This window comes from Hippopotamus amphibius, chromosome 1 (genome assembly GCF_030028045.1).
Source record: "Hippopotamus amphibius kiboko isolate mHipAmp2 chromosome 1, mHipAmp2.hap2, whole genome shotgun sequence".
NCBI lineage: Eukaryota > Metazoa > Chordata > Mammalia > Artiodactyla > Hippopotamidae > Hippopotamus > Hippopotamus amphibius.
The window spans coordinates 160,732,578-160,760,496 of NC_080186.1; the positions used below are offsets into that span (position 1 = coordinate 160,732,578).

Below are 27,919 nucleotides of genomic sequence, written 5' to 3' on the forward strand. Positions count from 1 at the left end.
TCATTCATCAGCAAGTGTTTACTAATCATATAGTATATATTGGATTCCATTACCATGTGTGAATATTAATTATGCAGAATTATAATGGATGCAAATCTATTTTATTTGCAGTTAACGCCATTATTTGAAGGAAAATAACTTATAATCCAATTTTCCCTCTTATTACCCGGAAGAGTAAAACATTCCCTTTCATTCCCTTCCCTAATTTCTGCACAACCCTTCCCTTGTATCCATGATCTCTGTGAGAAGTGGAAAGTAATACTGTAAAGTTACTAAGGCAATTGCTCTCACTCCACTCAGAAAGTTTTGAAATGCCAAATAGATAAACTGAAATACTTGAGTAATTTAATTTTTATTAGATGCATTACTCCTAAATATGGTATTTACTTATTTCTAAGTATACTGGCTTCTAAAATAATAAGAATAGTAAATCCAAGTTGAATGGACTTTGAATGGTAAGTGCACCTTTGAACACAAATGTTTCTGACATAACAATTACTCATCTGTCTTCTTTGTGAAATACATCAATAAGAACACAAAATAAAAGGTTGTCAAGTCCTATACCCAATCATCTTATCTTCTTTCTGTCTGTACAAATAGGTGTTTTGAGACATGCCTATAATTTCTATGTATTTACAAACACTGTGTGGAACTATTAGCTATGTTTTGGAGTATCATTCTCAAAAAATACTACTTTGTCAAAACTGTATTCATTGTAAAGTATAACCCAGAGAATATGCCACATTGTATTAAACGGTATAGCATTCACAATCCAATTCTACTGCCATTTCTACCACTAAGCCTTCTCTGATTCCCACCTCCCTGCCTAGATGCTCTCTCATGTTCTCTCTCTCCTGTCTTTGAACATCCACTGCAATTTATATTTACATGTTTTAGGTTATCATCATTTTTAAATCATGTGTTGTAATGGTTTGAGTAAATGTCTCATTGTCCACGATACTAAGTTTGTATTATGCAAAGACTCTTACATAATTTTTATTCTCACCTTAGGTATCAGAATGCGTTACACATGTCTGTTGCTCAAAATATCTTTTCTAATGAAGGGATATTTGCTTTAAGTAATTCCTTAAAGAAATTTCTAAAAGGAATTATTTAAAGACACCCCAGGTTGTTTATTACCTGTACCAGAAACTTCAGTGCGTTATTCTTTTTCACCTTAGACCTTAATGCTATATTACTTTAATTGTTCTGTAATAGGTTTGAAATTCTTACCTTGTTTTCTCAAAAATAAACTCTTACCTCCTTGAGGCCAAGAACAGTCTCTTTCAACACCTCTATCTTCCCAGAATCCTTAGTAGAGGGGATGTTAAAGAGGAGTGTTCTATTCAATGGATTAAATGTTGCCAAAGGCTCATCTAAGAAACACTTCAGAAATAGCTAGTGGCCATTTCCTGGTCAAGGGAATCAAATCCCATAAAATTTGCTTACCATGGCATTGATGTTTGCGTGATCCCCTTTCCTATTCCGAATCTGAACACAGGATATTGGCACATTCAGTGCTATGCCAGAGGCCAGATTTCTCAGGTCAGCAGCACTGTATTCCCCACGCAACAGCAAACTATTATTGTCAGAACCAAGTCCCAGAAAGGCCCGATACAGATAGGTCTGAGAAAGTCTTTCGACTGTAGTGACGTCTATTGTGGCTGATGTCATGCAAGGATTCGAAGCCATCTTGCTTCCGCACCTCAGCTCCTCCAGAGAGTGACGGGAGCTCTGAGAGCAACAGCCTAGGCTCTGGCTCAACTTGTTACACACAAAGAAAAGTAAGCATCCCAAAAATAAAAAGGAAATACAGGTCAGGGCAATAACTAAATACAGATTCTGGGTAGAAAGGTGCCCTCCTGTTTCCCAGCCATCTTCAAAGTCTGGAAGGACCTGAGGGACGGAGTTGCTCAACAGCACACCCAATGTGACAGAGGTGGAAAGTGATGGGTCTCCACGGTCCCGAACCACTACCACCACCCTCTGTTTAACTGCATCAGTGGGAAGAACTAAACGAGCAGTATGGAGCTCTCCCATACTGGCTGAAATTCTGAAAAGGCTCGAGTCAGAAGCCTGAAAGATGTGGTAGGAAAGCCAAGCATTGGAGCCACTGTCTGCATCCTCTGCTACCACTTTTGTGACCAAGTGTCCTGTTCTGGCAGAGCGGGGCACAATTTCCACTGGGACAGAGCCATTTCTGGGCAAGGGAAACAAGATGACTGGAGCATTGTCGTTCCTATCTACCACGAACAAGTTCACAGTCACTGTTGCACTTCTGGGAGGAATGCCACCATCCCGGGCTTCCACTTGGAAGTGAAACCCCCTGAGCTGCTCAAAGTCAAAGGAAATTTTGGCAGTGATAGCCCCACTGGAGGAATCTACTGCCACCCAGCTAGAGGCTGCCTGCCCTTCAGAGATAATATCCAACAGCTCATAAAGGACAAGGCCATTCTTCCCCAGATCTGGGTCCTGGGCAAACACACGTCCTAAGGAGGCCCCGAGGCCATTGTTTTCAGCCACTAAAAGTTCCTGCTTCGACTGAGGAAAGCTTGGTGCATTGTCATTCACATCAGCAACTGACACAGTCAGTGTCCTGCGGGTGCTAAGTGGGGGCGAGCCACCATCTGAGGCGGTGATCAGGATCTGGTATTCACTGACCTGCTCCCGGTCCAGCGGCCCATCAGTCAGCAAGCTGTAGTAGTTGTCAAAGGAAGCCTTCAGCTTAAAAGGGCCTCCACTGGACATGCTACAAACGACCTTACCGTTGGGACCAAGGTCCTCATCCCTTACACTAAGGAGAGCAATCACTGTGCCAGTGGCGGCGTCCTCGGAAACTGGACTGGAGAGAGTGAGGAGGGTCACCTTGGGAGCGTGATCATTCACATCAGTCACTTCCACCAGCAGTTTGACGGTGCTGGCTAGACTGAAAGCACCTTTATCCCTCGCCTCGATGTACGCCTCCAACAGCGTTTCAGGCTGACCTAGTGAAGAGGCTACCCGCACTTCCCCATTTCTAGGGTGCACGTGAAAGTGGTGTCGCAGCTTTGCTTGCGTGCTATTGCTTAAGGAGTACCGGATTTCCCCATTGGAGCCTTCATCCGGGTCCGAGGCTTGAACTCGGAATAACACAGTGCCGTTGGGCGCAGTCTCTGGCACCTTGGTGCTGTATACTGAGCGTTCAAATACGGGTGCATTGTCGTTGGTGTCCACCACGATGATGGTGACTTCTGTGTCTCCGGAGCGCGCCGGCAGCCCGCCATCCCGAGCGGTGAGCACCAGCTGGTGGGTGGCACGCTGCTCCCGATCCAACGCTTTCTCCAATACCAACTCCGGGTATTCGCTGCCGTCGACCCGCGACCCCATGTCCAGGCGAAAGTGCTGGCTGGGGCTCAGGCTGTAGCTCAGCACCCCGTTGCTTCCCTCGTCGGCATCTTGGGCATTAGGGAGAGTAAAGCGGGCTCCAGGCACCAGGAACTCGGGAATGTGCAACTGCACGTTGCCGGCAGGGAAATGAGGCGAGTTGTCGTTGGTGTCCAGGACGTGAACGTGCATCGTGTGCAGCTCCAGCGGGTCCTCGAGCACCAGCTCATAGGTCAGGACGCAGGCAGCTTTGGCCCCGCATAGCCGTTCGCGGTCGGCCGGCTCTCTGACCACCAAGCTTCCGCTGGCCAGATCAACCCCGAAGTAGGGCTCGCCGTGCCTGGAAAGGAAGCGAAAGTTCCGCAAAGACAGAGCAGCCGCCGACAGCCTCAAGTCCTGGGCAACATTGCCTACGGCTACGCCCCGTTCGGTTTCCTCCGACACCGAATACTCGAGCTGTCCCGCTGCAGAGCCGCAGGAGACCCACAAACACAGAACAGCCACCCTCCAGCCCACCATCCTCCCTCCGTCTCGGCGTCCTCGCTCCACCAGCGGTGACCCTGGACCATACTCCGGACTCCCGGAGAGCACGAGCCGTAGTTTAAAAAAAAAAAAAAAAAAAAAGCGAGGGCCGTCCGGCCGCCGCTGCCTGCTGGGAGGTGCGGAGACCGCCGAAGCCGGCCTTCTGAACAGCGGACTTGTCCGTGGCCGGCCGGCTGCGAGCTAGGCTTGCTAGACTGGGGAGGCTCGGCAGCCGTCTGGGAAAGCGGAGCCGGCCCGGTGCGGAGGGGCGCAGCGCCGCCTAGGGGTGCAGGGACGAGGCAAACCGCCGGCGGTTCACCCGCGCGGTTTCGGTTCCCTGCCAGCTGGGATCGCGCCCCGCGCCCGGGCAGCGAGCGCAGGGCGGGGCTCGGAAGACGTTCCGAGAAACTAACCCACCTTCCCCTAAACGGCGTTTCCTAGGACAATGCCCTGAGACCGCGGTGGTCTTAATGTCCACAGCCTCTACCTGAAGATGGCTTATAACTGGGGCTGAGCTCGGCTAGGCGTCTCTCGGCGACTGTTTGAAAGCGGAGCGCCGGGTCCCTGGCGCTCGCACCCACCGACTCCCTACCGTGCCCGCGGAGAAGGCGGAACTCCGAGAGGCACCGCGGGGCGGAGGCGCTGAGAGGCGGAACCGTGGCTGTGCACCGTTACGCCTTCGAGGCTTAAGGAAACAGGAGCCCCCAAGCCAAGTGCCATAGTGCATTCTGTGCTGGATTCTCAGCCTCTCCGCTGCGGGTTTAAGCCTCTCCTAAACTTTTTTATATCCCGGGAGTCGCCAAGATTTCAGTAGAGGCGACCAGCGAGGGGCAGATTGGGAAGGTTCCCCGGGTTTCTCGCTTTTCAAGACACAAAAGTGGGCGAGCCCGATTCCGAGTCTACGCTCCCGCTCTTTTTGCGGGTCAGCAGTACTCTTTCCCCAAGAGGTCCCACTGGCAGTGCTTTGCAAGCCGCCCCTGACGCTCTGGGCGAGGGAGGAGGTTACGAGACAGTCAATATCAAGCACCAGAAACTCAGAAAGATTGACAGCTCACCCCCAAACAGGACGTGCAAAGTTAAGGGGAGAGAAAGTACTGAGATACTCTCCAGTGTGACCAGGAAACTATTCTGTAAATTTGCTCTCTGTAAATATTTAGAAAACAGCACTGAGGTGGGGTAAGAACTGGCTTGAAGCGCATACACTCTCCAGCTGTTTTTAGCTGGTCTTCCGCAAGGAAATCGGGACAATGATCTGTTCTATGAAAAACAGCTCTTGGCCACAACAATACTTTCACATTCCGCCTAGCACCCTACAATCAGTGGCTTCTCCTGAGAGGGAGGAGACCTGAAAAAGAGATTGACCATTAAGCACTAAATTCCGCACTCAAATCCTTCTTTTAATACAATTACTGTGTCCGAAGCCTCAAGAACCAAAATTTGAAAGACAAAAGCTGAATACAGATAAAGAATTGAAGCTTTCAGGATATTCTATCTCCTGGTCAGAAAACTGCCTAAAAGTATTGATAATTATTGAAGCTGAATACTGGATACATGGGGTTAATGACACGATTCTTTCAACTTTAGTGTATATTTTGTAAATTGTCGATTAAAAAGGAGGTGGGGGCAGGGGTAGATAGGCAGCTTCAGCTTTCTGGTTTTAAGACTAAAAGTGGGATTGGTAACTTCAGTGTGACACTAAGAACCAATTTCCTCCTCTGACCATCACAAACCTATTCCTTATTTCTTCCAAGGAAGTAGGGCAGGCTGCCACATAAGGCAATGTAAGTATATAGTAAATACCCCTGACTAGTTTGTCTTTCTGAATTAGGGAAGCAAAAAAATCATTGGCAACAAGTCTTGGATAAAATTAAAGCAAGAAACCTGTCAGCCCACTGAAATGTTGTGAGGTAGAGTCACAAGCATGGCCATCATCGGGGAATCCTCATTAGGATGTGAAATAACTAAGAGAAATTAAATACCGAATTTCAGAACCAAAACTGATTATCTACTTCAGTGTCAGAGATTATTAGGATTTGCATTTTCCCATTTTAATTTAATGCTGCTAACCAAGCTAACTGCTTTGGGGTAAAAGGGTATACTTTTCTCTTTTCCATTAGCAGCAGAGGAAATGCACCTGGAGAGATGTACTCAACTTTTGGAAGGCCCCTTAATTTTACACCTGCAGTCAAGCTTCTAATTATCCTGGGTTTAGGAGGATAGTATATGTGGATGTGGATTAGGAAGCAGGGAGAAGGGAAAACACATACTGAGATTCAGCTTGAAAAATCCTGACATTCACACACTTCTCAGACTTTTGGCCTCCCTTTTCTCCTGTTTCTGTTTAAACTGCCACTGGTGTTTATTTTCAAAAGATTTCATTTCAATAATATTCCATTATTCTCAGGAATAAGTGGATAGCACTTGCCTAGTGGAATTTGTCCCACCGTCTGCCTCCCTATCTTTAGGCATAACTGGGATTTGTGGGAAAGCAATATTTACTGACATAAACTGAAGTTTGTGGGAAAGCAATATTTGCTCATATAAACTGGCATTTGTGGGAAAGCAATATTTAGGAGATACTTGGGATTATTTGGATATCCTGAAGATGAGAAAGTCTCAAGACATTTTTCTTTTGTATAAGATAACTAGGTGAGTGATAAAATCATGAATTAACAAAGCTTCTCTTTGGCAGAACCTTTCCTTTCTAATATTTCATTTTGCCAGTTTATGGCATTTTCCATAGTGTCTCCTAATTCAAGTATTTTCAAGCTTTTAATTAGGTGCAAGGACAACTTTAAGTGGACTCTGTGCAAAAACACTGTTCTGATTTCTGCTTAGGCTCTATTGCAAAGACTATTATTATAAAGTCTCCCACCAAACTTGGCTGTAATCTGTAAATTCAAGAGACTTCTAGCCATAATGCATAAGTTCATATTAGAGATCTTGAAACCAAACAGGAGAAAAATCTGAATACCCACCAAAGATTCTGTCAGCAAAAGGATGCTATACTTTAAACAAGATTTTCTTAGTGTTTAACATTATTCCCTGAGAGTATATTATGTACTTATGGGAACTAAATTAAAAGACTGGACATCACAATCACATTAAGCAAATTTTCATCATTAACCAAATAGAGCTTCACGAAGGGTTCAAATCAAGCCTAACAGAGTGGGAGTTGTTTGAGGGTAGAGATCTGCATTACTCAATTTTGTTTCTTAAATATCCAGCTAAGCTCTGGGCCTATAAACTAAGTAGCTAAAGCACTCTTGATTCATAATAGCCTGTGTCATTCATTGTTGTCTCTTTTTTTACTTGAACACTTTACCAATAGCACATTACTATAGAATTTCTTTCTCAGGTTTGTACTACCAAGTTTTTCTCTATAACATATAAAGTGTCTCATATAAAGTGTCTTAGACCTTTTTCATGAATCTTCACTCTCACTCTATGCTGTATTTACTTACTACTTTTTATAACCATGTGCCAATTTTTCTAAAATTACTTCTTTATAAAATCTTATTCTATTTCATCTTCAATGTGTAGCCCTCATAACTTAAAGTCATACTCCAGATTGGTCAAATCATACCCAAGAAGAGGAGATCTGGCCCTTTCATTCTAAATACTACACATCAAGTAATAGAGTCTAAAATTGCATCTGGTTCTTTAACAGCTGCATCACATAACTTTTCTTATGATGGATTAAAAACTAAACTTCACTTCTTTTTTTTGAGACGTTATTAAGCTATAGATCAAAAAGTCCTAGACTTTTACCCTTAACTTTTTAACTCAAATTTGCTGACTGTCATTGTGTTAAGAGCTAGCCAAACTGATTCAATCACATATTTTACCTAATCATATATTTTATCAAATTTCATATTCCTACATATTTGGTAAGCAGTCACACCAGATCTTCCTCTGAGCTGCAGAAAAAATTTTCATCAAGTGTGGCTGAAAAGGAAGGCTTGCAATCACTACCAACCACCCTACCTGACATGAGCTTATTAGGAGTGCCTAACCTAAAATAAAGATCTGACAAAGACACTATCAACATTCTCCAAAAAAGAATCTACACAAATCTCACATTATACTACAGTTTCAAAATGAAATATTTCCAGATCATTATTATGATATATATTTAAAAGAAAGTTGATAAAAATTTGACAGCTGTCACACGCACAAAAATGGCCATCTACGTTTTAAACAGTAAAAACACCAAAATTATTCCCATGAAAAAATCGTAAGCATAACAACACACTTCATGTCATAGTTAATACTGACTTGGATATTCTAGACAACACAAGATAAGGAAGTGTGTGTGTGTGTTAGAAAGGAGGAGAAAATTTACTGTTAGATGATAAATTTATAGGTAATTAATTTTCTACTCATAAAATCCCAGAGAATTAAAGAAAAAATAATTAGAACTAAAAAAGAGCTCGATGAGATGATTAGCTTAAAAATAAAACATAGTTTTCCTACATACCTTCAATAACTAGACAAAAAGTGGGATTTCTATCAATTATGGATAAATGAAAATAAACATTTTAATGTTTCTTGTCCATGAAACCTATCAAAAACAACAAAAGAGTAGCCAATAAAAAATAAAGTTATATCTTTGATGAAACTCTTTAAAACGTTTGAACTTCAACCATAGTATCCATGAAGAGAAGTTACCAAGAGCCATGAAGATTGGACTAAGATGCGAGAAAATGCTGAGTGAGGATTCCTGCCACTGGAGATCTTGGGAAGAGCTGGTAGATTGGGGTATTCCAGAGTAGTGCTTCACACTGAGATATGAAACCAAAGATCCCTTGTTTGAAACAAAAACATCTAGGTACATAGGCTAAATCAGGCAGGCCTTTCCCATAGTCCTATTTGTCAGCACAAAATAGGAAAGAAAGTGAAACCAGGTACAAGCCCTGTGTCCTTGTCTTTTGAAGTAAAATACTGACTCTAAGAGTTAATGATTGGGAAACATGAAGATATAGAAACAAAGAATAGCTCTTGGGCTAGGGAACTGGTAACAATTTATAATTCTGCCACATTGCAGAATCACTAAACTCCCAGTTCCATGAAAGATAAAGAAAGGCCTGACACACATTCCTAAGTTGTTTTTACAGGAAGCAGACCCCCACCAGATGAAAACTGCTGACCACAAGCACATAGACCCTAGACTGGTTGAAACTAGAAGGTTGATGATGCTTGAAACTTCACCTTGATGCCAACCAATCCCAGAATTGTCCACGAGCTGATCACTCCCTGCTCCTTGAACACCATAAAACTCCTCACTACCCGCTCCAGGGTGGGTCACACAGTCCTGAGGGCATTACCCCGCTGTGGCCACCTTTGCCTGGCAAAGCAATAAAAGCTACTCTTTTCTACTTCACCCAAAACTCTGTCTCCATGTTTCTATTCAGCAGCGGTGAACAGAGGCTGAGTTTTGGCCACAAAAGCAGCACTGAATGTGATAGTGAGCAGGTGCACCACTGTTTCAAGAGTGAGCCTTAGGATGTGGTAAAGCTAAGAGAAAATGCTAGATGACAAATTGCTCTGCAGCTGCTAGTTCTCGTTAGCTGGAGGTATGTAAAAGCTAAGGTACACACAAACCCCTCTAACAAATGGTAAACAAGGAAATGTTCACATTAGTCCAGAGCACTGCTAGGCCATCCATTTACACTTTCCACCTGCAGATAGCTGGTCCTAAAGGAACTCCTCTCAAAGATAAATAAAAATCAAAAAAGAGCCAACAAAGGATCTACATAAATATTACAAGAAGGAATAAGAAAATAAATAGAAAAATAACAGATAAGAACACACAGGTCTCTGGGACTTCCCTGGTGGTCCAGTGGTTAAGACTCCATGCTTCCACTGCAGGGGGCATGGGTTTGATCCCTGGTCGGGGAACTAAGATCTCACATTCTTCATGGCCTGGCCAAAACAAAAAGTAAAAAACAAACAAAATAACCCCACAGGTCTCTAGAAGTCTCTAGTCAAAAGATTTATGAAACAATTTTAAAGGGTCTCAGAGAATTAAGAACTCAAAACAGGGACTTCCTTGGTGGCGCAGTGATTAAGAATCCACCTGCCAATTCAGGGGACACAGGTTCGACCCCTGGGCCGGGAAGATCCCACATGCTGCGGAGCAACTAAGCTGGTGTGCCACAACTACTGAGCCTGCACTCTAGAGCCCATGAGCCACAACTATTGAGCCCATGTGCCATAACTACTGAAGCCCATGCACCTAGAGCTTGTGCTCCGCAACAAGAGAAGCCACCATGATGAGAAAAGTGTGCACCACACTGAAGAGCGTAGCCCACTTGCTGCAACTAGAGAAAACCCACTTGCAGCAACAAAGACCCAATGCCCCAACAAATAAATAAATATTTTTTAAAAATTTGAAACAAAGATACAGAATTTCAAAAAGAAAATGAAAAAGCCACAAAAGACCATGAAAACTGAGCTGATGCAATTCATGAAATAAATGAAAAAGAAATATAAAATCAGAGAAAACAGAATATAATAACAGAAATTAAAGCCACATTGGAAATAATAAAAAGGTGAATAGGCTCTGCTTGGTGCATAGTCAAGAACAAGAAGAAACATTTGAGAAGGCTGAGAAAAATAAACAGAACGAACTTCCAGTTTCAGCTCCAACATGTAAAGAGCTTAGAATTTATCACTCCTTTTCTTGTAATAACAACAAGAAAAGCTGGATACATGAATTTTCTTGAATCTATCTGAGAACTGTGTTTACAGGGAAAACCTCCACCCTGAAATCTGGAGAAACAAGCAAATCCAGAGAGTCACAGCCAAGATCCGCTTCCATGGAGCAGAAGCCACTACAGCCAGAGACTGGTAGGGAATACTTAAATGGAAATTTTGACAAATTGCTGGAGGCTGAGTTGTGGACTATCTTGAGAGTAAGAAACTCCTGGAGGTCACAGTCATGGGCCCTCCTTGCCCACTTTTATGGGCTTTACTTCCAGGAATCCCACTAGGTTCTCAAAGTGAACATCCAAGAAAGATTCCCTTGTGGCTCTGGCATGGAGAGAGGAAGAGTACTCTTTCTGAGATACGTCCAGAGGCTTTTCCTTTCCCCTTTTAAAAAAAAAAGCAATTGTATGCAACAATATGTATAAATGTATTGCTGGACCTAAAATATACAGAAATGAAACAACTTTGCCAATTACAGTACAAAGGAGGTACATGGAAGAACAGCTGTATTGGATAAGGAAATGACAACAGATGGTAATTCCAATCCATATCAACAAATGAACAGAACCAGAAATGGCAGATAAGAAACACTGTAAATATATAATTGCTTTCCTTTTTTCTCTCAGCATCTTTAAAAGATGTAAAATTATATAACAATTACAACAATGTACTGTTGGGTTTGTGATATATAGAGATGTATATTGGTTTCCTGCAGCTGCTGCAAAAAATTACCACACATTGGGTGGCTTAAGACAGTTTTTCTCACAGTTCTGTAGGGGAAGAATCCAAACTCAAGGTGTTGGCGGGGCTGTACCCCTCTGGAGGCTCTAGTGGAGAGTCCATTCTTTGCCTCATACAGCTTTTGGTGGCTATTTGCGTTACTCCAATCTCTGCTTCTAACTTCATATGGACTTCCCTCTGTCTATGTCCTCCACTATTCTATCTCTTCTAAAAAAAACAACCAACCAAACAAACAAACAAAAAGAAACACACAACCCTCTCATTGGAATTAGTGCCCACCTGGAAAATACAGGATGAACTCATCTCAAGATCCTTAACTTAATTACATCTTCAAAGTTCTTTTTTTTTTTTTTCCAAATAGGTCACATTCATAGGTTCCAGGGGTTAGGAAGTGAACATATCTTTTTGGAGGCCACAATTCTACCTACTACAAGATGCAATACATATAACAATAATGGAACAAAAAGGGTGAAAGAAAAAGAGCTATATAGGAGTAATATTTTTATATCTTAACACAATTAAGTTAATATAAATCTGAAGGAGATACTGATAAGTTATAATATATACAGTAAACTCCAGAGAAACCACTGAGAAAATAAATCAAAAATACAGTTTAAAACTCATTGAAGGAATTAAAATGTTACATTTGAAAATATTCACTTAATAAAAATATCAGTAAAGGAGGAATATAAAAACAAAAGAGAATTAAGACATAAAGAAAAAAAGTAAAATGGCAGACACGAATCCACTATATAAATAACATCAAATGTTAACGAATTAAACAATCCAATCAAAAGGCAGAATTATCAGATTAGATTTAAAAATGACAAGGTCCAACTATACATTGTCTACAGGAGACACCTTCAAAGATACAAATAGGTTGAAAGTAAAAGAATGGAAAAACATGTACTATGAAAATAGCAACCATAAGAGAGCTGGAGTGGCTATACTAATATCAGCAAAAATATTACTGGAAATAAAGAGGGACATTTCTAATGACAAAAGTTTCAATTAGGAAGGTATAAAAAGTGTAAGCATATTGGCAGCTAACAATAGAGCCCCAACATACGTGAAGCAAAAACTGACAGAAATGAAGGCAGAAATAGATAATTCAATATGAACCGTTGGACACTTTAATACCCTACTTCCAGTAATGAATAAGAACTAAGCAGAAGAACAATAAGGAAATGGAAGACTTTAAAAACACTATAACTCAGCTAAACGGAAAAGACATCTATAAAAGCACACACAATGACAGCAGAATATACATTCTTCTCAGTTGCACATGGAGCACTCTCCACAATAGACCACACACTAAATGTCAAGCAGATTACCAAGCACCAGGTATCAATCCCAAGGGAGGACTCTAAAAACTTCTGCCCATTGCATCTTGGCATTGGAGTTGCCAAGAACACAATGTAGTCAAGCACTAGATGGAACAACACTTTATATAGATAGAGAAGAGATACATTAAGACCAGCTTCAATAGTGGGTGTCAGTACCCCATGGCCAGTGGGTCTCTCCAAGAGGCCATTTCAGGGTAGTTTACCTACATTTGCCCCTCTGTGACACAGTAGAAAGACCTTCACCATTCCCCTTTAAGAACAGATACAATGCACCCCAATGTTCATAGCAACACTATTTGCAATAGCCAACACAGAGAAGCAACGTAAGTGACCATCAACAGATTAACAGATAAAGAAGATGTGGTGTGATAAATATACATATATATAATGGAATACTATTCAGCCATAAAAAAGACTGAAAATTTTGCCATTTGCTGCAACATGGGTGGACCTAGAGAATATCATACTAAGTAAGTCAGACAGAGAAAGGCAAATAAATATATGATACCACTTATATGTGGAATCTAAAATATGACACAAATGAACTTTTCTACAAAATGGAAACAGACTCACAGACATAGAAAACAAATTTATGGTTACCAAAGGGGAAAGGGTATGGGGAGGGATAAATTAGGAGTACGGAATTAACAGATACACAATACTATATATAAAATAGATAAGCAACAAGGATTTACTGTATAACACAGGGGAAATAATCAATATCTTTTAATAACCTATAATGGAAAATAATCTGAAAAAATTATATATATACACATATATGTATATCTGAATCACTTTGCTATACCCCTGACACTAACACAATATTGTAAATCAGCTATACTTCAATAAAAACTAAACTAAAATAAATAAGAATAAATAGGACTTCCCTGGTGGCGCAGTGGTTAAGAATCCACCTGCCAATGCAGGGGACATGGGTTCCATCCCTGGGCTGTGAAGATCCCACATGCCACAGAGCAACTAAGCCCATGCACCACAACTACTTAGCTTGCACTCTACGGCCTGCAAGCCACAACTACTGAAGCCTGTGAGCCACAACTACTGAAGCCTGGGTGCCTAGAGCCTGTGCTCTGCAACAAGAGAAGCCACCACACTGAGAAGATTGTGCACTGCAATGAAGAGTAAACCCCACTCGTCACAACTAGAGAAAAAGCCTGTGCACAGCAACAAAGATCCAACACAGCCAAAAATAAAATAAATAAATAAATAAATATTTTAAAAAAAGAATAAATATAACAGTGGAGTTGGACAGGTGCCACATGATATGGATGGTCCAAGCAGAGACAATAAAGCATTCATTAAACCTGAAACAGGGAAATGTAGTCCCTCACAAGGTGATCCACCCAGTAAAGACTGTGTGGACTCTTCATCTCTTGAAAAGGAAGTATTCCAAGTCCAAGACCCATTCTGCTTTTTTAGGTATAATTTATTGTTGTAAGTTTACTTATTTAAATAAACAACTCATTATTTTTGAAAATGTACAGACTATATAGCCATAACAATCCCAGTTTAAAACAATTTCATTACTGCACAAAGATTTGTCAAACACTTGGCAGTCAGTACCTTGTTCTTTTTTAAAAAATAAGTTACAGGTGTACACCAGACTGATTCATGGTTATTATAAAATAGTGGCTATATTTCCTGTGATGTACATTATATCCTTGTAGCTTATTTATTTTATACATAATAGTTTGTACCTCTACAAACTATTATGTTTATATCCCCCACCCCTATCTTATCCCTCCTCATTTCCCTCTCCCCACTGGTGACCACTAGATTGTTCTCTATATCTATGAGTCTATTTCCTTTTTGTTATATTAATTAGTTTGTTTTTTTTTTAGATTCCACATGTAAGTAATATCATATAGTATTTGTCTTTCTGTGTCTGACTTGTTTCACTTAGCATAATACCCTCCAAGTCCATCCATGCTGTTGCAAATGGCAAATTTTCATTCTTTTTTATGGCTAATTACTATTCCGTGCTCTTTGTGTGTGTGTGTGTATTTGTAAGAGATCTTGTTTATCCATTCATCTGTTGATGGACACTTAGGTTGCTTCTATTGGCAATTGTAAATAATATGCTGCTATGAACATTGGGGTGCATTTATCTTTTTGAATTAGTATTTTCAGTTTTTTTGAATATATATCTAGGACTGAAATTGCTGGGTCACATGGTAGTTTTATTTTTAGTTTTTTGAGAAACAATCATACTGTTTTCCACAGTAGCCATCAAATTTACATATCCACCAAGAGTGTACAGGGTTCCCTTCCCAAGATCCATTCTTATGTAGATAAGACTGTGTACCTGAAACTGCCCTTCTCAACACTAAGCCATAAAATAAGCTCAAATAAATTTTAAAAAATAATACCATACAAAGCATGTTCTCTGACCACAATGGAATGAAACTAGAAATCAATGACAAAAGGAAATTTCAGGAATTCACAAATACATGGAAATTAAATGACATATACTAAAATAAGCAATGGGTCAAAGAAGAAAGAACAACGAAAATTAGAAAATACTCTTAGCTGAATAAAAATGGAAACACAACATATGAAAATTTATGGGATGCAACCAAAGCAATGCTTAGAGAGAAATATGTAGCTGTAAATGCTGACTTTTTTTTTTTTTTTTTTGGCACATGGGCTTAGTTGCTCCACAGCATGTGGGATCTTCCTGGAGCAGGGATCGAACCCATGTCCTCTGCATTGGCAGGCAGATTCCCAACCACTGTGCCACCTAGGAAGCCCCAATGTTGACTTTTAAAAAGAAGAAATACCTCAAATCAATAACCTAACCTTCCACTTTAAGACACAGAAAAAATAAAAGCAAACCAAACCTAAAGCAAGCAGAAGGAAGAAAGTAATTAGGATTAGAGCAGAAATAAATGAAATAAAGAATGGCAAAACAATAGAGTATGACAATTGAAGCCAAAAGTTGGTTCATCGAAAAGATCAACAAAATTGACAAAACTTTAGCTGGATTGTTAACCAAAAGAAAAAAAAAAAAACAGAAGACTAAAATTACTTAAAACCAGAAATGACAGTGGGAACATTATTATTGATTTTACAGATATAAAAAGGATTATAAGAGAATACCATGCCAATAAATAAGTAGCTTAGATGAAACAGACAAATTTGTAAAATATACAAATACCAAAACTGAGTCAGAAAGAAATAGAAAATCTGAATGGACCTATAAAAAGTAAAGAAATTGAATTAGTAATGATAGAAACACATACAAGACCAAACAAACAAACAGGAACAAAAGATACCATGAATGAATTCTACCAAAGATTTAAATAAGTATTAACAACAGTTCTTTACTAACTCTTCCAAAGAGTGAAGAGGAGTAAAGTAAACACTTCCTAGCTCACTCTGAAGGCAATATTACCCTGATACCAAAACCAAAGACATTACAAAAAAAGAAAACTAAAGACAAATATCTCTCATGAATATAAACACAGAAATTCTCAGCAACATACTAGAAAACTGTACTCAGTAATATGTAAAAGAAATTATTCACCATCACCAAGTGGGAATTATCCCAGGAATGCAAGTTTGATTTAACATCTGAAAAATCAATAAATATATTATATGAAAGCCAACATAATAGTTGAAAGCCTTCCTGCTAAAATCTGGAACAAGACAAGCATGCCCACTCTGACCATTTCTGTTCAACATAGTATTGGATGTTCTAGCCACAGCAATCAGACAAGAAAAAGAAATAAGAGGTACCCAAATTGGAAGGGAAAAAGTAAAATTGTCATTATACACAGATGACATGACATTCTATATAGAAAATCCCAAAGACTCCAAACAAAAACTATTAGAACTGATAAATGAATTCAGCAAGGTGTAGGATACAAGATTAACATACAAAAATCTATTGCATTTCTTTACACTAACAATGAAATATCAGAAGAAGAAAGTTAAAAAAAAAATCCTGCTTAAACTTGAATCAAAAAACCCAAAATACCTGGGAATAAACCTGACCAAGGAGGTGAAAGATTTATACACTTAGAGCTATAAAACATTGATACAGGAAACTGAAGATGATTTAAATTAATGTAAAGATATCCCATGTTCTTAGATTGGAAGAATTAATATTGTTCAAATGGCCATCCCACCCAAAGCAATCTACAGATTTAATGTTCTCCCTATTAAATTACCCATGATGTTTTTCACAGAACTAGAACAAATAATCCTAAAATTTATATGGAACCACAAAAGACCTGGAACTGCCAAAGCGATCCTGAGGAAAAAGAACAAAGCTGGAGGCATAACCCTCCCAGACTTCAAACAATACTACAAAGCTACAGTAATCAAAACAGCATGGTATTGGCATAAAAACAGACATGTGGGTTAATGTAACAGAATGGAGAACCCAGAAGTAAACCCACACACCTATGGACAATTAATCTTTGACAAAAGAGGCAAGAATAAACAATGGAGAAAAGAGAGTCTCTTCAGCAAGTGGTGTTGGGAAAGCTGTACAGCTGCATGTAAATCAATGAAGTTAGAAAACTCCCCCACACCATACACAAAAATAAACTCAAAATGGTTTAAAGACTTAAATATAAGACATGACACCATAAAACTCCTCGAAGAGAATATAGGCAAAACATGCTCTGACATAAATTATAGCAATATTTTCTTAGATCAGCCTCACAAGGCAAAAGAATTGAAAGCAAAAAATAAACAAATGGGACCTTATTAACCTTACAAGCTTTTGCATAGCAAAGGAAACTATCAACAAAACAAAAAGACAGTCTATGGAATGGGAGAAAATATTTGCAAATGATGCGACTGACAAGGGCTTAATTTCTAAAATATATAAACAGCTCATACAGCTCAATACCAAAAAAACTATCAACCCAATTTAAAAATGTGCAGAAGACCTAATAGATACTTCTCCGAAGAAGACATACAGATGGCCAACAGGCACATAAAAAGATGGTGAACATTGGTAATTATTAGAAAAATGCAAATCAAAATTACAATAAGGCATCACCTCACGCTGGTCAGAATGGCCAACATTAAAAAGTCTACAAATACTAAATGCTGGAGAGGCTGTGGAGAAAAGGGAACTCTCCAACAGTGTTGGTGGGAATGTAAATTGGTGCACCCACTATGGAAAACAGTATGGAGGTTCCTTTAAAAACTAAAAGTAGGGTTACCATAATGATCCAGCAATCCCAGGCTTGGACATATATCCAGAAAAGACAAAAGCTCTAATTTGAAAAGATACATGCACCCCAATATTCATAACAGCACTATTTACAACAGCCAAGACATGGAAGCAACTTGTTGCCCATCAACAGATTAATGGATAAAGAAGAGGTGGTATATGTATGTAATGGAATATTACTCAGCCATTAAAAAAAAAAAGAATGAAATGATGCCACTTATAGCAACATAGATGGATCTAGAGACTATCATACTATGTGAAGTAAGTCAGACAGAGAAAGACAAATATCATGATATCACGTATATGTGGAATCTAAAAAAAAATGATGCAAATGAACTTATTCACGAAACAGAAACAGACTCACATAGAATACAAACTTACGGTTACCAAAGGGGAAAGGCAGGGATAAATTAGGAGTTTGGGATTAACAGATACACACTACTATATATAAAATAGATAAACAACAACAAGGACCTACTGTATAGCACAGTGAACTATACTTAATATCTTGTAATAAGCTATAATGGAAAATAATATATATATATACATATATGAATCTCTTTGCTGTACACTGGAAACTAACACAACATTGTATATCAAATATACTTCAATTTAAAAAATGTAATACATTACATGTATTAGTTTGTCAGGGCTGCCATAACAAAATACCACATACTAGGTGTCTTAAACAATAGAAACTTATTCTCCCATAATTCTGAAGCCTAGAATTCCAAGATCAGTGTGTCAGCAGGCTTAATTGTTTTCTGAGGTTTCCCTCCCTGGCTTATAAATGGCCATATTCTCCCTGTGCCTTCACATGGTCTTCTGTCTGTATGTGTTGATGTCCTAATTTCCTCTTCTTATAAGGACATCAGTCATATTGCATTAGCGTCTATGCACCACAGAGGACTTCATTTTAACTTAATTACCTCTTTTAAGGCTCTGTCTCCAAATATAATCACATTCTGAGGTACTGGAGGTTAGAACATCAACATAGGGATTTGGGGGGACACAACTTAGCACATAATTACATATCAATTGATTAAAATTCAAAAACCACATGATTATCTCAATAGATGCAGAAAAAATATTGACAAAATCCAACACTATTTCATAATAAAATCAAACAACAAACTAGGAACAGAAGAGAATTTCCTCCTGATAGGGACACTCATGAAATAAAGAATGGAAAACAGTAGAGAAAGACAATGAAGAGAAAAGTTGGTTCTTTGAAAAGATCAACAGAACTCACAAACCTTTAGCTAGACTGACCAAGAGAAAAAGCCAGAAGACTAAAATTACTAAAGCCAGAAATAAAAGAAGGCACACTACTACTGATCTACTAACAGGTAACATCATAGTTACAGTAAAAACTGTGTCCTTTTGCCCTAAGATCAGGAACAAGTCAAGGATGCTTTCTCTCACTGCTTGTATTCAAAATTTTACTGGGAGTTCTAGCTGGGGCAAATTAAGCAAGAATATGAAATAAAAAACATTCATGTGGAAAGGAAGATTAAACTATCTCTAGTTACAGATGACATATCTTCATATATAAAAAATCCTAAAGAATCCATTAAAATTATAAAACTAATAAACAATACCACCAAGGTTATAGGAAAAAAGATTAATTTACAAAAACCAATCATTATATTTTATGCACAAACCAATATAAAAACAAACCAACAAAAAATTAAACAAGAAAGCAATTCCATTCACAATAACATCAAAAAGATGAAACTATTAAGGAAAAAATAACAAAAGAAATATAAAATGCATACTCTGAAGACTATAAAAGATTATTGAAAGGAATTAAAGATGATATAAATAAACAGGGGAAAAAATCCCATGCTTAGGAAGATAGTATAATTTTACACTGTTAAAATGTCAATATTCCCCAAAGTGACCTACAGAGTCAACAAATTCCCTATCAAAAGTAATCTGGCTTTTTGCAGAAATTGACAAACTGATCCTAAAATTTATAAGAAAATGCAAGAACACCCAGAACAGTCAAAATAATACTAAAGAAAAAGAATAAAGTTGGAGCACTAATGATTCTTGATTTAAAAACTATGCACAAAGTTACAATAATCAAGAGAATGTGGTAGTGGGATAAGGATAGACATATAGATCAATGGAATATAATTTAGAGTCCAGAAGTAAACTCCCACATTTATTCATCAGTTGATTTTCAACAATGGTTCCCAAACACTTCAATGGGAAAAGAATAATTCTTTTTCACTAAGTGATGCCAAGACAAGTGCGTATCCACTTGCAAAGGAATGAAGCTGGACAACTACCTCACGTTATATACAAATATTAACTCAAAGTGGATCAAATGACACCATCAAGATGTCAGAACAAAAATTTCCAGCCCTAGTTCTCCCACATAATACCAATTAGTAATGATATATGTAATAAAATACCCTTACAAAAATTCCATACTCAAGTTAAGAAGCTGGAGTACCTAAGTGAGCATAAAGCTGAAACAGCTATATTGCAACAAATAAGAATAATTTTACTTCACTCACATCAGCCCCTCCCCCAAGCTGGCACAGCTCAGCACCAGAAAAAAACACCCTGGCTCACCATTTCACCTTCAAGGGGAAAGAGAAGAGTAGAGCATGTGTCCAATGTTTCAGCTTCTTGGAGGGCTGAATGGGGGACTAGCTTCTATATTGTCCTACTCAGAGAACTGATAGAACTGGTATAGCTTGGATGCCTGGGAGCCATGAAGAACAAAGAAGAGCAAGCAGACAGCTAGCTCCCTTGGGAAGGAGGAAGAAGACTGTGAATCCAGCCTTTCAGGTTTTTGGAGGGCTGCTCAAGGAACTAGTATCTGTCTCATCTGACTCACCTCCCTATCAGGGAACCAACATACCTTAGATGCCTAGTGAAAACTGAGAACAAGGGAGAACAGCTTGCTGTTATAGAACCAGAAAATTGAAACGCTACAGACAGACAGTAGAAGGAGCAAGACAGATCGTTTTAAAGTATCTGATCAAGAGATGCAAAATGAAAAAATAGTGAAAAGGAATGAAGAAAGACTATGGGACTTAAGAGACACCATTAAAAGAAATAATCATTGGAGTTTCAGAAGGAGGAGAGAGAGAGAAAGGGGCACGAAGCTTATGTAAAGAAACAGTGATGAGAACTTCCCAAACCTGGGGAGGGATTTGGACATCCAAGTTCATGAAGCCAATAGGTTACCCCAAATTTCAATGCAAAACCATCTTCTTCAAGAGAAATTGTAATAAAACTACAAAATCAAAGATGAAAAGAGAATTTTTAAAGCAACAAGAGAAAAAAGTTTATCTTAAACAAGACAACCTCCATAAGGCTATCAGCAAGTTGCTTAGCAGACGCATTATACACCAGGAGAGAGTAGGATGATATCTTCAAGGAGCTGAAAGAAAAAAAAAAGTGAACCATGAACACTTTACAAAGTTGACCTTCAGAAATGAAGGTGAGATAAAGACTTTCCCAAACAAACAAAAGCCAAGGGAGTTCATCACCATTAGATGTGCCTTCCAAGAAATGCCGAAAAGAGTTCTTCAAGCTGAAATGAAAGGATGCTAACTAGTAACATGAAAACATATGAAAATACACAATACACTGGAAAAGGTAAGCATATAGTCAGATTCAGAATAATCTAATACTGTAATATGATGGCGTTATAACCACTTAACTCTAGTATAAGGGTTAAAAAACAAGTGTTAAAAATAGATATAGCTATAATAATTTGCTAATAGATACATAATATAAAAAGATGTCAATTATGGCAAAAAACATAAAGTAAAGGGAGAGTAAAAGAGTAGAGTTTTTGCATGTGATCAAAGTTATCAGCTTAAAATAGGCTGTTATATCTAGAGTCATTTCAAGTAAGCCACAGGGTAACCACAAAATAAGCAAACAAAAAACTATAGTACACACATACACACAAGATAAAGAAAAAGGAATCGAAGTATACCCCAATTTCACAAAAGAAAATAGCAAGAGAGGAGTAAAAGAACAAAGGAACTACAAAACAACCAGAAAACAATGAACAAGATGGCAATAGTAAGTTCTTACCTATCAATAATTACTTTAAATGTAAATTGATTAAATTTGCTAATCAAAAGACATAGAATGGCTGAATAGGTAAAAACAAACAAACAAAAAAACGAAACAAAATCAACTGCCTCCACGACATGCTGCCTCCACGACATTCACTTCAGCTTCAAAGACACACATAGGTCCAAAGTGAAGATATGGAAAAAGACATTCCATGCAAATGGAAACCAAAAGAGAGAGCAGAGGTAGCTCTACTTATATCAGGCAAAATTGACTTTAAGTTGATTAAGTAGAAAACTGTAACAAGAGACAAAGGTCATTAATAGTGATAAAGGGGTCAATTCATCAAAGGGATATAACAATTGTAAATATATATGCACCCAACATCAGAGCACATAAATATATAAACCAAATACTAACAGATTTTGAAGGGAATAATAGACAATATTACAATATCCACTTTCATCAATGGATAAATCATCCAGAAAGAAAACCAATAAGGAAACATTGAACTTGAACTATACTTTATATTCAATGTACCTAACAGATATATACAGAACATTTCATCCAAGGTCAGCAGAATATACATTCTTCTCAAGCACACATGAAACATTCTCCAGGATTGATCAGATACTAGGTTCAAAACAAGTGTAAGCAAATTTTAAAAGACTGAAATCATATGAAGTATCTTTTCTAACCACAATGGTCAAATATGTGTAAATTAAACAACACACTCCTGGAAACCAATAGGTCAAAGATGAAATCAACAGGAAATTAAAAAAAATACCTAGAAACAAGTGAAAATGATAACATATCAAAACTTATGAGGTGCAGCAAAAGCAGTGCTAAGAGGGAGGTTTATAGTGATAAATGCCTACATTAAGACAAAATGATCTCACTTATTGGAATCTAACAAGCAAACAAGCTCATAGATACAGAAAACAAATTGGTAGTTGCCAGATACAAGGGGTGGAGTGTGGGTGAAATGGGTGAAAGTGGTCAAAAGGGACAAACTGACAGTTATAAAATAAATAAGTCCTTGTGATGTAATGTACAGCATGGTGAATATACTTAATAACGCTGTATTATATATTTGAAAGTTGCTAAAGAATAGATCTTAAAAGTTCTCATTAGAAGAAAAAAAATTTTTGTAACTATGTATAGTGATGGGTGTTAACTAGATTTATTATGGTGATCATTTCACAATATATACAAATATTGAATCATTAGGTGGTACACCTGAAACTAATATACTATTATATGTCAATTATACTTCGATTTTTAATTAAATTAAATTTAAAAATAAATGTTTAATGAATGTTCAATATAAAAGTTTGGAAGATCTTCCTAACTAAACCTAGAGAGCTTAAAATGCATAATAGAAAAACAGATAAAAATTTTAAATACTTTCATATGACAAAATATACCTTAAACAAATCAATATATAGGAGGAAAAATATCCATGATATAAATGGGAGATAAAAGCTAATTATTTGACAGAGAACTTTCCCAAACTGAAAAAAATTCAATTAAAAATGGGCAAAAAATTTAATTGATAAATCAAGGAAACCAAATGCAGATGACATTATGCTCAAAGATATATAAGAATTAAAATTAAAGTAACAATGAGATATTTTATACAGATCACGTTGGCAGAATGTAAGACTTCTATTGCTTTTAAAGATAAAAGAGAGAGTGCTCAACCTTGTTGATGGAAATAAAAAGAACTTCAAATTTTTTGGAAAGTAATCTAGCAATACATTTTTAAATTAAAATTATTAATACTCTTAGATTCATCAATTCCATATCTGAAAATGAATTTTCTAACAATAAAAGCACCAATATTTTAGGAATATATAAAATGGTAGTACAGCATGGTTTATGAGGGCAAAAGAATGCAAAGTGCTCATCAACTGGTGAATAAGTATATAAATGATACATCCACAGGATGGAGTACTACACAGCTATTAAAAGTGTCAGACTTGTAGGGATTTCCATGAGGTATTGGTGACTGAGAATGCCTTATGTAACTGCACATAAAAATGTTAAAGGAAAACATAAGGTTTTTCATACTGGATATCAGAGAGGGGAAGAGTAATGTGTCTAGAGGAAAATGAGGAGGGAGCAAACAAAAAAGATTTTTTAAAAAGAAAGAGAAACGCACCTTTAAAAAGATTTTGTGTTAAAAGTTATGGCATTGTTCAAAACAAAACCTGTATGTGGGTATATGTATAAATTTTAAAAATAAAGAGATTTAAAAATGTTTAATTATGGCTAGCCTCATTAAAGCAAAAGTTTTCTAAATCCTCAAGTACTCACAATGTGCAGTTTCTTGAAAATGATTAGGTAGGCAATAAATACTTTAAAACAATTAAGAATACAACAAAAACAAATGATTAGCATTGTGAACAATATTATGGCTTTTAACTTAAGGTTTCAATCTGAAGAATAATGAAATTCATGATGTCAGTAACACTCAAATACCATAATGAGGAGCAAAATTAAAGAATGATATTAAAATTAAAATGGAAGGATCTTAAATAGAAAACTGTGAGGAGGATAAAACAGTAAGAAAATTTTAAAGACGACCTCACCTCTTTCAACAGTTCTGAATCCGCTTCTATTTCACCTGTTCCCTCTGCAGAACTCAGATAAGGAGGAAGGCTGGGGCTGAAGGCCATGAGGTCGGTCTTGGGAGGCCCCTCCCCAGAGCACACCCTCTGCCGCCTCTGCTGAGAGTAAGACAAGCTCCCCACCGCGCTGGAGCACACCAGCCTGGGCTTCCCGGGCCCGCACGCGCCCTCGCTGGGCGGCGCCGAGCACCGCAGCGCCGTGTACAGCAGCAGCGTGAGCACCAACAGGCTGGACACCGCGCAGATGGCGATGATCAGGTACACGTTCACATCCACGAACGCCATCTCCGCGCCAGCGGCGCCCGTCGACGCCCGCGAGGAGGCCTTGGGCGCCTGGCCGCTGTCCTCCAGCGACAGCAGCACGGTGGCCGTGGCCGTCAGCGCCGGCTCGCCGTGGTCCTTCACCAGCACCAGCAGGCGCTGGCGCGGCGCGTCCGCCTCGTCCAGGGCGCGCGTCGTGCTGATCTCGCCCGTGTACAGCCCCACGCGGAACGGGCTGCGCGCGCCCCCCGCCGCCGGCTGCAGCTCGTACGACAGCCACGCGTTGTAGCCCGAGTCCGCGTCCACCGCGCGCACCTTCGCCACCACGTGGCCCGCGCCCACAGACCGCGCCACCAGCTGGCTCAGCGCGCCCGCCGCGCCGCCCGGCCCTGGAGGCAGCAGCGCGGGCGCGTTGTCGTTCTCGTCCAGCACGAACACCTGCAGCGTCACGTTGCTGCCCAGAGGCGGCACGCCCGCGTCGCGCGCGCTCACCTGGAACTGCAGCAGCTCCAGCTCCTCGTGGTCCAGCGGCTGCAGCGCGTACACCTTGCCGCTCTCCGCGTGCACCGACACGTAGCTCGACAGCGCTCGCTCGCCCACCCGCCGCTCCACCAGTGAGTAGGACACCAGCGCGTTCTCGTGCGCGTCCGCGTCCCGCGCCGACACCGTGAAGATGTGGCAGCCTGGCGGGTTGTTCTCCTTCACGAACACCGTGACCTCGGGCTGCGCGAACGCGGGCGCGTTATCGTTCACGTCGGCCACCTCCACGGACACGCTGGCGGTGGCCGACAGCGAAGGCGAGCCCGAGTCCCTCGCTGTCACCACCACCTCATAGTTCGCCACTCTCTCGCGGTCCAAGGTGTTGTCCAGCACTAGTGAATAGTAATTCTTGAAGGTGGACACCAGCTTGAAGGGGCTATGGGGCATCAGGGTGCAGGTCACCTGACCGTTGGCGCCGGAGTCACGGTCGGACACGCTGATCAAGGCGATGACAGTGCCCATCTGAGCGTCCTCTCGCACCGGAAGAGCCAAAGAAGTGATGGTAACTTCTGGAGCGTTATCATTTACATCTACTATTTCCACCAAAATGGTACAATGGCCCGCCATTGGAATATTCCCCTTGTCAGTTGCTTCCACGGATATTTCATACAATTTCTTTTCTTCGAAATCCAATTTACCTTTTGTCCTAATTTCTCCACTGTCGGGATTCATGGAAAACGCATATAATACTGCAGGCGATGCAGGTCTTCTAAATGAGTAGATTATGTCTGCATTTGTACCATCATCAGGGTCTGTGGCATTTAGTTTGATCACTAACGTTCCATTAAATGCGTTCTCTAACATTCTCACTTTATAAATTAATTGGTCAAATTCTGGGGCGTTGTCATTCACATCCAGGATTGTAATCAGCAGCTGAACTGTGCCAGTCAGCTCGGGTTTACCTCCATCACTAGCTGTCAATAATAAACTATGTTCCTGAATTTCCTCTCTGTCCAATGACTTCCTTAACACAAGTGATAGCGAAGACGTTTGTTCACGGTTGTTTTGTGTGTCCAAAGTGAAATAATCGTTGGGATAGACTCGGTAGGTCAAGGCGGAGTTCACTCCAGTATCTGCATCAGATGCGCCATCTAGTGGGAACCGAGTTTCCGGAGGTCTAGATTCAGCAATGATTAATATTTTTTCACTTTCAGGAAACACAGGCGGGTTGTCGTTAATATCTGTAACTTCCACCTCCACGTGAAACACCTGCAGCGGCCTGTCCACGATCACCTCCAGGTGGATGCTGCACTCCGCGCTCCGCCCGCACAGCTCCTCCCGGTCGATCCGAGAATTCACAAACAAAATGCCATTCTGCAGATTTACCTCCAGAAGGTCCCCGCCGCCTTTGGACGCCACCCGGAACAGGCGCGGCACCAGCTCCGCCAGCTCCAGCCCCAGGTCCTGGGCGATACGGCCCACGAAGGTGCCGTGTTTGGCCTCCTCCGGAATCGAGTAGTGGACTCGGCCGCTCCCCGCCTCCCAGACTACAAGGAGCATAAGCGAGAGCAGCAAAAGCCGAGTTCCTGGGCTTCCTCTCCAGGAAAACAGCATGGTACTCCCAAAAGCCTTCAGAGATATCTGAAGTATATAGACTACCTTACCTCAAATGCCTCTCAAGGTTTAATTTTACGGCCATCTATTGCGGGAGAATTCGCTGGAGGTTTTCCACTATCTGCCAAATTTTCTGCAGGAAGGAAGGAGCGGAGGTGCTTTCTTCGAGGATATGTTCTCAGTGAAGAGCGACACCATGCGCATGAATGTGTAAGTGTAAAAATGACTCAGTCCATATTTTCCGTTGACGTAGGGTTTTTTCCTTGCATTTCGTGACATTTTTCACTGCAAATACGTAATGGAAGATTAAATGTTTTTCTTTCCAGCAACAGTAAATCACTATATTCTGCTCAGCATTGGATGCCAGTTGAAATTGGTTGATGAGTTCCATCTTTCCACAAGTACATTTTTGCACATGTAAAACGTGGTGCGGAATTTGTAAAAAGAGGTAATATTCTACATTTGCTTTTGGAAATCAGACTCTAGTTCTGCATAGCTTTGTAGATTTTGGTGTGAATATCCTTTTCCTGTAATATTTTTGAGACCTATTCACACAACTCCCTTGACTCAAAATGGAAACATAACAAATCACATAGGAATAAAACGAATGAACATGAAAAATTCGGTAACTGATATACCGATTTTAAATAAACACAATATTTATAAGTTCCCCTAAATATGACTCTGAAATTTGGATAACGTATTTGTATTTGAGGGAGATGTCCATCAATGGGCAGATGAGTTTGTATGTGAGTATCTCTGACATTGTAGACCATTTAGATATAACAATACTTTAAAGTTCTGGATTCTCTTTGTATAAAACATGCCAAGAACTAGTATCTTATGTATTTGCTAGAAATGAAATTACTACCAATAGGTTAAATTTCCTTCTTCTCTCTCCTTATCTTACACCATCACTGGGGAAAATACTGCTACCATTTAAATTGACTGATTTTCCAAGTAACAACAGGTAGATACAGATGTTAACA

General features: G+C 39.7%; 1 protein-coding gene across 2 annotated transcripts in view; it reads right to left on the reverse strand.

Moving 5' to 3' along the window:
- Positions 1-27,078, reverse strand: part of LOC130852211 (protocadherin alpha-C2) — a 122,038-nt gene extending 94,960 nt beyond the window's left edge. The window contains exon 1 of one of the 2 annotated variants that reach the window (XM_057733058.1): positions 24,537-27,078. In XM_057733058.1, the coding sequence (XP_057589041.1) occupies positions 24,537-26,930 (2,394 nt within the window). In that variant the 5' untranslated portion in view covers positions 26,931-27,078. Of the gene's footprint in view, positions 1-1,449; positions 3,883-24,536 lie in introns of those variants that run through there. The other variant, XM_057733049.1, reaches the window with a different exon arrangement.
- Between the last annotated feature and the right edge of the window lie 841 nt (positions 27,079-27,919).